General features: G+C 36.0%; 1 protein-coding gene across 2 annotated transcripts in view; it reads right to left on the bottom strand.

The window, feature by feature from the left end:
- Gorasp2 (golgi reassembly stacking protein 2) overlaps positions 1-16,488 on the bottom strand; it is a 31,390-nt gene extending 14,902 nt beyond the window's left edge. The window contains exons 1-4 of one of the 2 annotated variants that reach the window (XM_078017583.1): positions 16,259-16,488; positions 2,401-2,481; positions 800-1,003; positions 118-204 (exon numbers count right to left, since the gene is read on the bottom strand). In XM_078017583.1, coding sequence (XP_077873709.1) covers positions 118-204; positions 800-1,003; positions 2,401-2,481; positions 16,259-16,321 — 435 coding nt within the window. In that variant the 5' untranslated portion in view covers positions 16,322-16,488. The remainder of the gene's footprint in view (positions 1-117; positions 205-799; positions 1,004-2,400; positions 2,482-16,258) is intronic. The other variant, XM_005324578.4, reaches the window with a different exon arrangement.
- Between the last annotated feature and the right edge of the window lie 529 nt (positions 16,489-17,017).

The raw sequence follows: 17,017 nt of genomic DNA, 5'->3' as shown, positions 1-17,017 counted from the left end.
CTTGATCAGCAAAGAACAAAATTTTCAATCTAAATGGAAAGCATGCAAACATTCTTCTGAGTCCACACACAATGAGAAAGTACTAGAAGATAATTCATTAACGAACACATTAATTACCTCATTCATGACCATATCTGCTCCAATGATATAATCGCTGTGCGGTCTAAGACCTGCCAGTGCTGCAGGAGAATTTGATTCTACTTCCTAGGATGACACAAAAACACATCCTAAAATTAATACATATAAAGTAATGCTCCAAGTTTTATAGCCACTATTTTTAATTATAGTTAAGAACCCTAGAAATCTATCTATCTTACTTATTGGAAATAATGTTAGAAGTCAGAAACTAGAATTTAAAACTTTCAAGACTAAAAATTATATAATATTTTTCAAATATTATTTAAAATATTTCTGTAGCTTTCTGCTTAACACATCTTATTCTAACAGATACATCATTAGAAAGCATTCTTAGGTTTTGATATTTGCATCTCCTCACATTTTTTAAAAAAATCAATCTATATTTAAGGGCTGGGAATGTGGCTCAGTGGTAGAGCACCTGCCTGGAACATGTAAGGCCCTCAGCATCACATAAATAAATAAATAGATAGATAGATAGATAGAAATGAAAATATTGTGTCCATCTACAACTAAAAAAATATTTAAAAAGAAATCAATCTATATTTAAAAAGCAATAAGCGATGATTTATTATGATCTCCCCAAACTGGAGATAATCACTGTTACAAACACCTTTCCACACTGCTTGTTCCACTGCAGGTAATAGTTCATGGTCGTACCTACCAATACATGCCAGACATTTTCGTTTGCTCCGTCAAAGCTGCAGAATCGAATGCTCACTCCCAATAAGCCCTGGCCACCCCACAAGTTGCTTGGTGTGACTGAGGTCTCTCTCAGCTCCAGGGTTTTGCTGCTGTAGATGAGCATCTTGACAGGCTTTTCAACATTTGCTTTCAGTAGATCCTTCAGAGTATCATTGTCTTTATTCTGTGAACACACAGAAATCACATTTTTTAAGAAATGTAACTATTCTTAGTGTAAGTATTCTACAGCTCTCAAGGAATAATATCAAATTTATATAAATATAACATTCATCAGGCAAAAGTTTCATCAACATTCAAATATTCCTTTATATACAAAATGTCAAGAAGTTAAGAACAACTCTTATGTTGGTACTATCTTTAAACTGACCTTTTGTTTTTTTTACTGATCTATTTGTTTTTTGTTTTTTATTGATTTTATTTTTTAAATACATGACAGTGGAGTGCATTACAATTTTTATTACACATATATAGCACATTTTTTATGTCTGTTTGTATATAAAGTATGTTGACACCAATTCATGTCTTCATACATGTACTTTGGATAATGATGTCTATAACATTCCACCATCATTGCTAACCTCCTGTCCCTGACCCCCAACTTCCCTTCCCACCCCTCTGCCCTATCTAGAGTTTGTCTATTCCTCCCATGCTCCCGCTCCCTACCCATTATTGGTCATAAACTAACCTTTTTTCTAATAGTTGAGTATGGATTATAGAATTTTCATCTCAACATTATTTACAGTGATCAAGGGCTTCAGTGATTAAAAACAAAATATACTATAATCAGATTACTAACACAATTGCAATGACTTTGATGTCACAATCTAAAATATCTACTGTGGTTAAAGTTTAATTTTGAACTTTGCTTCTAAATATATACTTTATTATTTATTAGGAGCCGGAAGGAAAAGAAAATGGAAAAAGAATATTAAATATTTTATTAGATAAATGAATAAAGGCCATTATGTCAGAGTGTTGGTAAGTAATGAACAAAACTTTAAGTCTATTAGGAACAAACAAACTAATCAAGTATCTATTGTCATAAGATTCCTTTGCTGATAGGACATGATTTCCTTCCTGTAGGGCTTTATTATGGGTAAAATGAAATGATTTATAAAAACTAGTTTTTAATTCTGTACTTTTGGAGAACATCTTTTGGTTCTAATAAAATTATGTGTATGTCATGAATTTAGCCCCAAGAAAACATTTAGTAAAACATTTTACTAATCCATTTGCCAAAATGTTCAAAAGTCTACCACCTTTAAAAACAATCCTTTATATCTTAATTATTTCTTTCGGCTTATAAAAATCAAATATTTAACATATAAAGTAAAAGACTGCAGTGATTGTACTCCCCCCCTAAGGTAATCACTGGGGTGTGAGGCACTGTATAGATTTGACATTTTAAAGTTTACCAACCTGTGATTATTTCTAAAAATTAACATCATACTCTAAATAATCTAAGTAATTAATAAACATCCATCCCAGATAATAAGAAAAATTCCATTTCCAAAAGATCACAAAGTACTATAGACAAAACTAACAAAAAGCCAAACTTACTAATCTTGAACCATTAATAGAAACAATAAAGTCAAAGAAAGGCTCCAGTCCAGCTCTATGTCCTGGGGAATTTTCTTGTACCTATAAAAACAAAATATTAAAAATGTAAACCTTAATTTAAAATTGTAAGCTAAATTTCAATAGCTATCCTTTTTCAGTAAAAATAGATTAATTTCATTAACAATGAAATACAGACACATGCTAATTCTTGCATTTCTCTTCATCTCTCCCAGAGAATGCCTTTCAGCTCTTTAAATTCTACTCACTTTTTAAGTTTATCTCCTATATGAGGTTGTCCCTTTATGGCTCTATTTCCACATTACTTTCTCTTTTTTAGAGAGGAAGATGCCACTCCTCCAGCAATTAGTAAACAGTTAATCATTACAACTGAGCAAAAAATTCAAGCATTATTCCTTGACTGTCAAGGGACTGTCAAGATAGTCATCTGCTGAGAAACAGGTGAGAAGAGAAACACAGCCCTCTAATCGAGGACCAAAGAGGGTAGCTTTATAATGGAGATATAGGAATCTAAGGAGAAAGTCTGAAATGGATTAAAATTGATTATCCAGTCTCTAAATTTCCAGTAATATTAGTAGCTAGTAATAGAAATATGACCAATATAATCAAAATGTGAATACAATCAACTTTATATTTCCTTTTTTTAAAAAATATTTATTTCTTAGTTCTCGGCAGACACAACATCTTTGGTGGTATGTGGTGCTGGGGATCGAACCCGGGCCGCACGCATGCCAGACGAGCACGCTACCGCCTGAGCCACATTCCCAGCCCTTATACTTCCTTTACTAAAATAATTTTCACAATTGTCTAAAGGATTTTTACTTTGTTACCTGTTATTAAGTACTGTCAAAACTATCATACAAAAGCAAAAAGTCTGCACCAATATTTTTGATTTTCTATAACAATCCACACAGTTATAATAGTCAATTCTAAAGCTATGCAAATAAAAGATACACATTCATCTATACATAAAACTGTAGCTATTTACACAGTAACAAATCATTTTAATGCTTTAAAAATGGAACTCAGATTGTTCCCAGATACATTCCTCTAATGCCAATGTCAATCAGAATTGTTCATTACTTCTTGAATTAGTGTTACCTTCTATCTATTTACTTTAAATCATATTATCACTGTACGAAGGAAGAAAAACTAAATTCTCTTTTCTTTTTTTTTGGCCACAGTAAACAGAAAGATGGTTCAATATTTACTAAAACTGTTTGATCTTGCATTATGTACATTTCCTGCAAATTTAGAACTAAAACCTTTTCATAATGAAGTTAAATATCAAAGGAGTTCATTATTTAAAGGTATTAGCTCTAATAAAAAAATCAGTATATACTGTTTTCTTTTCTTATGCTCAGTTATTTCCTATTCTATGTATTAAACAAAATATCTAGAACCCAAGGAACAGAAAGAATTCCCCCCACCCCAATGACAACTCTGAACGGGAAAGTGGTGGCTGCCTGGATCTATAAGTCACTACCACCTGGGAGTCACCTCTACCAGGCATGAAATGATTGGCCATTACGTGGCCATCAGTTAGAAGAGAAACTCCTCAGGTATGAAAAGGGGATTGATGGTACAGATCCCTAGAGTCCTAGGAGTTTCATTTAAAGGGTCCATGTCTAGTCATCTGGTTATCTAATTATCTAATCTAATGTTTCCAAATGACCATTAATAGCATTTTATCTAGAAGGCAACTAGTTCATCATCAGTTTTAGACTTCACTGAATTTGTCAACTTTATCTTTTTGTTAAAAAGACTAACGACAACACTTTTGTAATGTCATCACTGACTCAGAAAGTTGACCCTACACAATGATTCTTATCATGCCACCTTCTGAGTATAAAGTTTAAACTATTTCTCTGAAATGGAAAGCTTTTAGGATCAGGTGTACCTCTGATAACTCAAAAAGGATCCAATAGTTAAGTGTGAATTTTAAAACAAATAAAATTTAAATAATTCTTCCCTAAACTCTATTTTTCCATTTCATTTGCTACAAATATTGATTTCCTGTTTCTAATGGGCCTTGAAATTAATTTCTTCCCCAAATTTATTTATATCATTTATAAATAAGTAGGTATCTTAATTAGTGCTAGGAAACCAGCAGGGGGAGCCCTAGAAAATGCTCTTTGCCTCTACATTTGAAGGAAATTTCCTATATTTCACAGCATGGATAAATACAGCAACTAAACATGTGCACAGGCAAACTTCTTTTGCAATATTATCCACTGATAAGAATCTCTTAGGCACCTCATCTCGCCAGCATTGAATTACTAATTCAATACCTTCTGTCTCCTATAAGATTTCTTGATAGTTAAAATTTATCTTCTGCTTTCTTCAGTCCATTTTAATTAAGTGGTTTACAAATATATTTGGCTCCATAGGTCATTTAACACTTATTATTGAGCCAAACACCATAGCAATTTAAGATGAGCAGACTCAATGTAAAAATTTAATAACTAAGACTTTAGAGTTTAAAAAAATCTGTACAGTGCAAACATAAAAGTTCAGAACATACTGATTTGGTTTCAAGCTGTGGTTCTGCCCACTTAGTTGGGTGAGCTTGGGAAATTTCATATGCTTCTCTGGGCCTCAATTCCTCATTTGCAAGTAAGGGATAATATTATCTACTTTACAAGAATGCTGTAAAAATTCAATGAACTAAACTTTGTGAAATGCCATCTCAATCTCTAGCTTACGACAGGAGCCCTATAAAACTTAAGGTCATCCCCTAACTCTGCAAACACTATCTGAGGGCAATTTTTTTGTAACCAATCAATACCTGGATATAAGGTTATTTTTCCAACCATCTATTAAGTATCTCTTACTCCTTAAAAAAGAAAACAAAAAATATTTATGTTATTCAGCTGGTAAGAGAAGACAATTTTTTTAAATGTCACCTCTCAAAAATCAATTTAGATAGGTAGCAGATCTAAAGGTCCAAGAGGAAAACCATATAACTTTTAGAGAAAAACACAATACTTGAGGTCTTTAAGTAGGCAAAGGCTTCCTAACACTGACAAAAAAAGCATTGTCAACCAAATAAACTCAAGAACTTACTAAATTCTTTTTTTTTTTTAAAGAGAGAGTGAGAGAGGAGAGAGAGAGAGAGAATTTTTAATATTTATTTTTTAGTTGGCGGACACAACATCTTTGTTGGTATGTGGTGCTGAGGATCGAACACGGGCCGCACTCATGCCAGGTGAGCGGGCTACCGCTTGAGCCATATCCCCAGCCCCAATATACTAAGTTCTGAAGAATTCAAGAATTATACTAAACTAAGATCGTCTGTTCATCAAAAGGTACATGGTGAAAGTGAAAAGATACATATCCGACAAAGGAATCCAGAGGAAACTAGTGGGAATGTAAAATGGTAAAGCCAATGTGGAAAATAGTTTGGCAGTTCCTCAAAATATTAAACACATTGTTATTGTATGACCCCAACAATTCCATTCCTAGATATACAACTGAGAGAAATGAAAATACATGTCTACAAAAAAACTTGTACACAAATTTCATACATATTAATTATAACAGTCAAAAAGTAGAAACAACCCAAACATCCCTCAGTGGATAAATTGCATAAATAAAATGTGGTATATCCACATAAAAAGGAATGAAATACTGTATTGATACATGCTAGGACAAGAACCTTGTATGACATTAAAACCTTCTATGACATTAAAAACATTAATGAAATGAAAGGTCTACAACAATACACACCATGAATAAATTTCACAGGCAAAATTTGAGCAAAAGAAGCCAAATACAAACGAATACATACCACTTGGTTCCATATACACCAAATACAAGAATAGGTCAAACTAATTCTATGCTGCCAGAAATCAGGATAGTAGATAATATTCACACGGGGGAGGTGGGGTGTGTGTGAAATGTAACTAAAAAGGGATGGGAAACGGTACATTTATGTGTACACCATTAACATAAAGTTTTTAGACATTCTTTCTTTACCAAAAAAGTGGAAATGAAATACTATAACCTAAGAACATATCCCACACCTCACCTAAAGGAACAATTTGAGAACCTACAATTAAGTCAAAAAGGATTCTACATAGTCAATATTAAGACCACAAAATAACTTGGTCTAATGCTCACTGTTCTTTAAAAGAACGCTTCAGGACCACTCTCAGGCTCCACTGACATTTATTTTACATAATTTAGCTATATGACTTCCAAGCCACCAACAGTGAGAATGATAGGCAAAAGAAGTGAAAGAGGAAAGAGATACTATTACCACATAGTAGTGAGTAGTTACTGTGTGCGTATATATAAGGTATGATTAGATAGTGTCTTATAGAGAACAAAGAGATACAAAAGTTTGATATTATTTACAGAATTTTTTGTGATAGTGGAAATGTTCTGTATGTGTACTGTCCAATCAGGCAGCCATTAGTCACATGTGACTGACAAAGCATTTGAAATGTGGCTAGTGAGATTGAGGGACTAAATTTTTAATTTCATTTAATTTTAATTAATTTTACATTTAAGTTTAAAAAGTCATATGATGCTAAAAGCTACAGTACCAGACAGCCCAAGTCTTCATGATAACTACATGTATTTCAACACATCATTAACTGATGGTCATAATAACAATTAAGATACAGAAATGCAGTTTGGTGGTAGAGCACTGGCCAGCATGCACGAGGCCCTGGGATTGATCCTCACCACCCACCCCTACCCCAATAAAGTCACAAAGGGGTTAAATGATACTTAGCACCTATTCATGATGTTGGGGAAAACATGTAATAAACTGTAAACACAGATTTTTAAGAAACCAGTATGAACAGTTATATACTACTCGTTCTAAATACTTGACATTCTGGAAAAGGCCAAATCAAGGAGTCAGTAAAAAGATTAGTGGTTGCCTGAGGTGAAATTTGCTAAACATTTTTAACCCCTCAATAAGCAAAAATTAGCTGCTTATGATGAGATTGCACAGTAAAGGAGAATCCCTATTACATGAAAATAAATTAGCACCAATGATTAGAAGCTGGGTTTCTGAACCACTACTTCTCAGAAATAATCTCTTGTGGTGTCAATTTAACTAAAAGCAAGTAGTTTCAGTTCTGAAATTAGTGAGTCAAAGACAGGATAAACAACAAAACATGTCAAACAGAAAAAATGTAAAAAAAATCATGACATAATAAGGATCAGTATTTTTCATGACATAGTAGTATGGACTGGATACAAAAGAAATTTTTCTTTCTTTGAGCTGTAATGCAATTTAAATTTGAAAAACTGTCCTACAAGATATAATTAACCTTTTTGTTCAATCAAGTTCCAGGTAATAACCAATCAAACTTTTGACTTTTCCCTCTTCTTATGATCCTAGATCTGAAAGTATTACCAGATTTAGACTTAAAACAACAACAACAATAACACCAAAAACAAACAAACAAAAAAAAACCCAGTCTTGTTTTATAGACCTTGTTGTTCTTTCCTGTTGCTTTCTAGTGACACATCCATCTTTTTTTCTAGGATTAAGACTTCAAATATTACTATTCTAAAATAGGTTTGAGACATTTACATGAACCTTTTTTTTCTCTGCCAATTCTTTGATTAGAAGAGGGAGGAAGGAACTGCAGAGTAGCAAAACAGAAGGGAAGAAAAGTTTGGATGGAGTAGATTAGAAATTCTCCTAAATACATTGGTCTATTTACTTATGTATCCTTCTGAGGTATACAGACCTGCTACCTTAAAGTAACAAAAATGGAAAACCACAAGGTTACTTTCTGAACACAGGAGGTTAAGTGGAATGCAACTGTTTCCTTTTGATTATTGTACCATGCAGTCCTCATCAAATGTTCATAAGTCCCTTTGAATGACTTTGTCTTCCATCATCATTTCCTCTAGCTTAGTTTAATATCAGCACTCTCACTTCTGCACCATATTTAAAAAAAGGAGAGATGCTAAGACTAGAAAATAAATTCAACCCAAGTAACACCTAAGTGACTCACTTAGGTGAATAGTTCACTCACACTCATATGTGTGAGTAGTCACATTATATGTGCATGTGCTCAGGTGATCAAAATGATGGGAAAAGATCTGCAAATGTGATATAATGAAAAGAAATCCTAAATCCTTCATAGTTATAAAAGTTAGTTTCAGGGGGATAAAGGCTACTTTATGACTGCAAATGGGCAAGATTCCCTGTTTGAGTCTTGACACAAATGTGCGGTAAATAATTTTGCAATAGACTAGAAGAGTTCAAACCTTACACACTAAGACATTTTTCTCACACATTCTTTCATAATAACTCAAAGGGTATGTCCTCCTGACACTGGCCCTATGACACAATTTCCAACATATAAAGCACTTTGAAATAAAATTTTAAGCTGGGTTGATGGCACAGGCCTATAGTCTCAGCCACCAAGAAGGCTGAGGCAAGAGGGTCACTTGAGCCCCTGAGTTCCAACATAAGGAAACCCTGCCACTAAAAACAAAAACAAAACAAACAAACCACTAATGGCAACTAAAAGGAAATAAAAATTGGTCTTTACATATACCAGCTTCCTAAAAAAGATTTGAACAATAGGAAAATAATATTGAAAGAAACTGAAGTCTGCTCCAAAAGAAGCCACTCTCACAACCAGCCACTCATTTTACTCTCTTCAAATATCCATTCAGATATTTGTTTCTTAGGGAAAGAAAACTTGCTATGTGACCTTGGACAAATCCTATTAATCTCTCTGTTCCTTTTCTCTTGCTGTAAATCTAGGAGATGGTAAGACTAATGACTCACCATGAAAAAAAAAAAAATCTGTCACTAAGCTATCTACAGATTCTACAATGAAAAAAATCAAATGTGGTAAGATCTTTAATTACAGAGACTCAAGTTATTTTAATGAATGTGCATAGTAACACTGCAGTAAAGCAGTGAGGAAGATACTAGCACCTACCTATGTTTTTAAAAACAGGCTTACAGTGGCACACACCTGTACCTGTAATCCTAGAGGTTTGGGAGGCTGAGACAAGATGACTGCAAGTTCAAAGCCAGTCTTAGCAACTTAGCAAGACCCTGACTCAAAATAAAAAATAAAAAACAGGGCGGGGCATGCAGCTCAGCAGTTGAGCACTCCTGGATTTGATCCCTTGTATCAAAAAACAAAACAAAACAAAAAAATTAATCAGAACATAACAGACTTACAATTTCCTGAAAAATGAGGATCCTTCGGTGTTGGAGACTATCATGCTAAGTGAAGTAAGCCAATCCCTAAAAAAGCAAAGGTCAAATGTTCTCTCTGATAAGTGAATGCTGATCCATAAAGGGGTTGGGGGAGATAGGAAAGATGGAGGAACTGTGATTGGGCAAAAGGGAGGAAGGGATGGGGAGAAGACATGGGGGCAGGAAAGATGGTGGAAAGAGATTGACCATTACCCTAGGTACATGTATGACTGCACATATGGTGTGACACTACATATGTACAACCAGAGAAATGAAAAGTTGTGCTGTAATTGTGTACAATGAATCAAAATGTATTCTGTTGTCATATATACCTAATTAGAATAAATAAATAAATAAATTAAAAAGAAAAAATGAGGATCCTTAAAGTTTAACAGGCAACATATGTATTTGTGCTTTGGTGAGTTGACCCAGAACTTATCTTTTAAATAGCAGTAAAGTATATGGTTAGTTATACAAAAGGTAGGTTGCTGATTGATAAAATGGAAATACTATTAAAAATATTTACAACTAGTGTATTTTAACTAGTATTGCCATGGCAATAGGGTTCTTAATGAATGATATAATAATACAAATGCTAATAATAAAGGTATCAACTAACATTTCTTGAATCTTCATCATATTCCAGATTATATGCTAAATGTTTTACAATATCTCATTTGATCCAAAGAATACCCACTGAAGTAGACAGTATTGTTTTAATAAAGAGATTCAACAGTGTTCAAAGTAGACAGTATTGTTTTAATAAAGAGATTCAACAGTGTTCAATTGTTTTCAAAATATTTTTGTATGTAATATTTAATGGGATTTTTAGTGAAAGAGGTGGAAGAGGCATTACTATTATCTCCAGACTAAAGTTTAAGATAAAAAGAGAAGTTCAAAGAAGTTCAATGGAAAGTTGCCCAAGGAAACACAATGAAGTGATGGAGCAGGGACTAGATTCCAGTTCCCAGTGTAGTCTCTGTTGGTCTACTAAGTCTCAATATATTCATGTCCACAAGATGACATGGGTCCTTATTTCTGAAAATGTGCTTGAATGATGTCTCACTGGTGCTAAGAAGGGGGAGAAAGAACAAAAGCCCTGCATCATTCTTCTTACGCTGCAATAAATTTACCTGTGATGCCAAGAGGAAAGTATATAGTCTCTAAGTAACTGTTTTGATTCTGAGTATTTCATTTTAAAAAACAAGCCATCTTATTTGATAATCATATTTCCCCAGGAAATTTACAGTCAGATACCAAAGCATATACTAAACCTTCACAAATATTTCCAGTTTAGATTATTAATAATTTATTAGAGAATCCATAAAAATAATATAATTCTCCCAGTAGAATATTAAGGGCAACAAAATAAATGTACTGATGTTCGTGATCATTCTAAGCTCAATTCTTATGAAAATTTCATAAAAAGTCCTGTTAAGTGTCTGTCCCAAAAGACAGAACCACCCCTATGTAATGTACTGCTTACCGAAACCAGAATTAATCCCTAACAGAAAGTGTCCTCAAAAGTGTTAGGCATTAAAACATACTTCATCATATAAAAATGAAATATATATAAGCAACATGATACTAATTTATCCAAGGTCTAGCAATATAGAGGAAAGTTTATGTTCAATGATGTAATTTCTTTTTTTCTTAATGATAGAATTTCCAAGTGTCCAAAGGTTCACATATTATAGTCCATGGCCTTAATAAACAAAAATATTCTGATTCCTACATTTGAAAGTAAGTTCAAAGAATGTTTATGAGCTAAAGAACTTCTTGAACGTCTACTAAAGAGACTAATTTTGGGAAGTAGGACAGAATATTCAGGTAGAGTCTCTATAAAGTTTTTCCAATTATAATTGGACAGCAAAATAAAATAATCCAAGTGTTTTCTGTTTACATATTGTTTTCAGAATGGATGAGAAAGAAGCTGCAATGAGATTTTTGTTTTTCAAAAGAGGGATAAGTTTAAAAAGTTTGAAACATTTCTTTAGAACAATAAAGAAAAATTATACCTATCAGATATTACAAATTAATTTTTTCAAAATAAGTATGAAATCAAAATCCCACTGCAGCAGAATTTCAGTAGATTAATGAGGCACCATTTTAAAAGAGCAGTTCCATCTAATAGTACATATGGTCAAGGTGTTACTTTCTTTTTTTTTGGTACTGGGGGTTGAATCCAGTGGAGGGCTTTACTATAGAGTTATACCCAGGAGAAACAGGTGTCCAGTTGGCCTTCAACTTGTGATTCTCCTGCCTCAGCCTCCCAAGTAGCTGAGTTTACAGGTGTGCACCACTGCACCCAGCTAGGTATTTTGTTTTCTATAAAAATAATTCCACTTGTGGGCACTTTGTCCTCTTAAGAAAACACCTAAATGCTGTCCAATTTGCAGCAAGTGACTCAGGGAATAAATGTCTGTTATTATACTGAAGACACACTGCATTTTAATAACCCTTCCTTTGAAACATCCATCACCTCAAAATCTCTCCTAGAGGAAATCATAGGGAAGAGTGAACATTGAACATGATAGTTCCATGTTCCCACACTGTATGAATACTGGTTCCAAAATACTGTTAGGTATCTTCCATCTCAAAGAATGTTAAGTGACTAACATGCAAAAGGCCCTAGATTCCATCAACCCCTAGCACCAGGGAGCGGGGTGAAAGCCCTGCTGGGTTCTCTTGATAACTAATGGAGAATCAAAGCAAGAACTCTGTATTCAATATAATTCAACTATAGGAGGTAACACATAGTAATAAAACTGAGAAGCCTAGATTAAAAATTTTCCCACCTTGTACAAGGATCAGAGGACCTCAATAAAAGTGGCACTCATGGTGAATATGGAAGTTGAAATATGTTATTTTTCAAAGGTTTCAAAAAATCTTTTTAAATTTTCCAGTAGGAATCCACTTTTTAAAAATAACTTTTTACCACTATATTTTTTATGGTTATTCAAGTATTTCATGATCATGGCAGAAATTCTAGAAAATATATTAGATGTAAAAGGAATATAAAAATGTCACCATCTACTAATAATTCTGGTTTATTATCTTTCAGTTTTATTCTCCTAGGCACTGGAACATACATGTATCTACACAGGGTATTAATTTTAAACATTGATTTCCACTGAATGCATAGCATTGTGATCAGTGATTAGGCCCTGATTTATGTAACAATAAATAAAGCAACTGGATGATTTAGATTGGAAAGCTAATTCAACTTTCCACCATACTGTGCTTGAACATGTCCATATCATTCAAATCTTTGTAAAACATGGTTAAGGTACAAAGTTAGGCAAAAAGGAGGTGGAGGATAGGAAAAAAAGTGAAGAAAAACACTTCAACAGAATTTACCTTTAGGTAGTAGAGTTACATGTAATTTAGGGATTTTACTGTACTTGCTGAACTTACTCAAATGTTCTCTGGTGAATGGAGAACCAGAAAACAATGTAGCCATTTACTAAAAAGAAGATCCATATTACATAAATAAAATATTAAAATTCAATAATTTGGGGAAAGGTGTATTTTTTTATGTTGTCAGTGGGCCTTTATTTTATTTATATCAGTGCTAAGAATTGAACCCAGTTCCACACACATGCCAGGCAAGTGCTCTACCACTAAGCCACAACCCCAGCCTGCTAGAAAGGTGTATTTTAAGTGAAAACAAAAAGTAGGATTTAAGGATGTACATATATATACTTAGAAAAAAAGAGGTGGAGGGAAAGATTCTTTTATATGCATAAAATAAATTGGATAGGTCACAAAAGATATTGCACAAAGGTTAGTTATCTCTGGCATAAAGATGAAGAGTTGGATATATAATAGGATCATGACCACATAGAACCCAGTGCCTCACACGTGCTAGGGAAGCACTCTGCCACTGAGCCACAACTCTAGCCCTCCCTAAAGATTTTTGAAGCAGAACCTAAAAGTAGATACTGAAAAAAAATGGAAAAAGGGGAAAGTTTACTCTATCAATTATAGGAATTGAAATAACAACAATAAAACAGCAGTGGATTTGGGTGTTTTATACCACAATAATTTCAAACCTATCACATTATTTATTACTAATAAGGAAATGGCCAAGGAATTGGTTATCAAAGAAAACTGCAAATTAAATCAGTCTAGAACTCATTGAACACAGGTGATTTTTAATCCCTGAATATCCTACCATATCTACTTTGGTTTACAAGTTCAATAATTCACCAATGGAATTTTAAAACTATATATTTAGGCAATAATAAAGGAAGACATTTTTATATGTTTAGATTTCACATAGTACTTTTCCCTCTGAAAACAAAGATAAGGAATCCAATTCCAGAATTAAGGGCAGATGGGGTTCTGAACTCAGAAGCATTTTTCTAAACTAGATGATCATTCATTATTATTTTTTATTTTTTGTGTTGCTAGAGATTGAACTCAGGGCCTCACACATGCTAAGTGAGTGCTCTACCATTAAGCTGTACCCCCAGCCCTTTTAAAATGAGACAGGGTCTCCTTAAATTGTGTAGGCTGGCCTAGACATTGAGATTCTCCTGCCTCAGGCTCCCAAACAGGAGGATTGTAGGCTGGAAGCACCCATCTCCAACTCGATCATTATTATTTCAAAGCTTCCCTTTACTAAAACTCTAACTAAATAAGAATTATCTTTTACAACACTTTTTTTTTTTTTTTTGGTACCAGGGATTAGGGATACTCAACCACCTAAGCCACATCCCCAGCACTTTTTATTTTATTTTTTTAAAATTCTGAGACAGGATCTCGCTTTGTTGATGAGGCTTGCTTGTAGTTGCTTGCCTCAGCCTCTGGAGCTGGGATTATAGGAGTATGCCACTATGTCCTGCTATGTTTCACAACATTTATGTTCCAAATGCATATTGGTAACTAAGGTTGTCTGTAGTGTTTCCAAAAATTAGATTTATATATTAATAACACATCTGTACCATCGAATATGTATGACACAGATTTACTGAGCTGAACCTATAGAAGAAGAAAGTACACTTCAAGCTGTTTTCCATTGGAATTATATCACTTACAGAAGCCATTAAATTGGAGCCCTTTTGATGTGTATGTCTTTCAGAGTATTTTCTACTCATTAACACTAATGTGTCTTATTAAGTTTCCCTGAGTGTATATATTATAAAAATATAACAAATCCCCCAGGATTTATGGTTACAATCAGCTACTGTGAGAATGAGCTGATAACTGGATAACATACCCCAGAGTAGATAACTCAGTTCAGACCAGATAATAGAAAAGCACTGTCACTAATTTTCATTTCATGTCTGGAAACTGACAGTTCTTCCATGTTCCCTATCAGTAGGCACCTGTGGTTTGGGTTAGGTGAAGGGAATAGGAAGGTAATATGATTTATTTATAGGTTCTCTATTCTTCCTGGAAAAAAAAAAATCACCTATTCCTACCAAGAATGTGACATCAAGATGGATTTTTTTTTTTTTAGTGAAATAAATGAACAGGAAACTGGACACAAAAATCCTAAAGATCAGAAAGGAGACCTCTCACAGTCCACCACTCAGAGATCTGGGTAATTTAGGAATGTTATCTCACCTAGAACACAGGACCTGGACCAGAAAATGAAGGTAGTACCAGGAAGTGCATTCTCTGAATGAAAATGCTCTTGCCTGAGATAAACGAACATGTTGTGACACTCTACTGCATCCCTAAATGGCGCTACAGACTGGGATCACTCTGTTCACCGTTCACCATACTGCCACTCACACAGGTGTCACCGCACACAACCATTAATGCCTCCTGGTTTCTGGTTCCAGGAGGAAAAAGCAGCGTTTTTTGTACAGCCAAGGTCGTTCACAGGTAGATGGTTTTCTTTGTTTGTTTGTTTTGCATCCTGATGTTGGAGGTTGCTTTCCTTTACTTACCCAGATTATTTGGAAAACATTCTTCCCCATTACATCTTTTACCACTGTGGATCTAAACCTTAATCTCCAACACGTCCTCATCAGCCTTAGAAAAGAACAGAAGTTCCCCTCCAGGAAATATTGAAGGAGAGTGTTGAAAGAATCAGGGATGACACAGGAAAGAAAAAAGCCCTGTCAAATATCAAGTAAATTTAAGCCCGTCAAAACTACTTGGTGGCATTCAATTTGCCCTCTCCTGTCTAGTTGGCCTTTCCGGACACACAGACAGCGCCGAGGTGAATCAACACCTGCCTTCGCATCCCTAGCTTCGACTGAGGGGTTTTAGGATGCCTTTCTGGGAAACCTCAACAGCTATCTTCATCACCCCTTCTGGAGACGTTGCTCTCAAGCCCTTCCAAACTTTGGAAGCTAAGAATGGAGGGGCGGAGGGCGCCAAGAAGGTCGTGCGCAGGAAGAGGAGCCAAGAGTGACCCTCTCCAGGGCCGTCCCCTGGCCAAGGCACCCGCACTGTCCTTTGGCTCTGGCCGGTCCTCCCAGAGCCGCGGATCCGGGCCCGGGATGCTTCAGGGAGGTGGACGCCAGCGGCCTCCCGACCCAGTTTCGGCCCAGGCAGCGCCCGCGGCCGCCGCTCCTCCGCAGGATCCGGCCTGGCAGCTCCGGGAGGGGGCCGATCGGGGCCTCCGCCTCCCCGCGGCCGGGCCCCGCCTCCAGCCCGCAGCTCCCGGGCCGCCGTCGGAGCCCTTACCCGTAGGACGTGGTAGCCTTCCGTGCCTCCGCCTGGGATCTCGACGCTCTGCGAAGAGCCCATGGCGGCGGGCGATCGGTGTGGACTAGACGGACTTCGTGCTGCTCCCCGCCCCCAGCGTACCACCCGCTCCGCTCCTCCGCGTAGCACTTAGGACGTGGCACTCGCTGCCGCCCGAGAGCCGGGCCGCACTGCCCGCCGGGAGATCGTCGCCGAGGCAGCCGAGGCCTCTGAGACGCCGCAGACAGCGCCACCTGCCGCGAGCCACAGAAAGGGGCCTGAGAGCCCACCGGCGGCGAGGAAGGGCGGGGAGGAGCCTATTTGTGCTCGCGAGAAAACAGTTCCTCGAGCCCGACTAGTTGCTATAGGGCCCTGAGTTGGACAAGATTCATCTAGGCGCGTTCGCCTGGTTGCAGCTCCCCCTGGTGGCCAGTGACAGGGGCAAGGGCTACTGCAGGAAAGCAAATGCAAAATTCAAGGAGGTTCTTGTACTCTGGGTGCACAAGGCCTGTCTCAGATTGTACATCTGAGAGTAATACGTAGGCTGAATACTAAGGCCGCTCCCAAAGAGCCATTAGGTATTACCCACAGCTGTACACAGGTTTATAAAGGAAAACATTCCTATTGTAAATTAGCTGTCCCAAAGAGTTATGGAGTCATGGGATACCCACATGTTTGTTTACATCTTTATGTTTATATTTGTTTGTGTGTGTGTGTGTGTGTGTGTGTGTGTGTGTATCTCCCCCGCTCAACCGCCCT

Source organism: Ictidomys tridecemlineatus, chromosome 7 (assembly GCF_052094955.1).
Source record: "Ictidomys tridecemlineatus isolate mIctTri1 chromosome 7, mIctTri1.hap1, whole genome shotgun sequence".
Taxonomy (NCBI): Eukaryota; Metazoa; Chordata; class Mammalia; order Rodentia; family Sciuridae; genus Ictidomys; species Ictidomys tridecemlineatus.
Note: the sequence above shows the minus strand (reverse complement) of the source record. Positions and strands in the feature narration are given on the sequence as shown.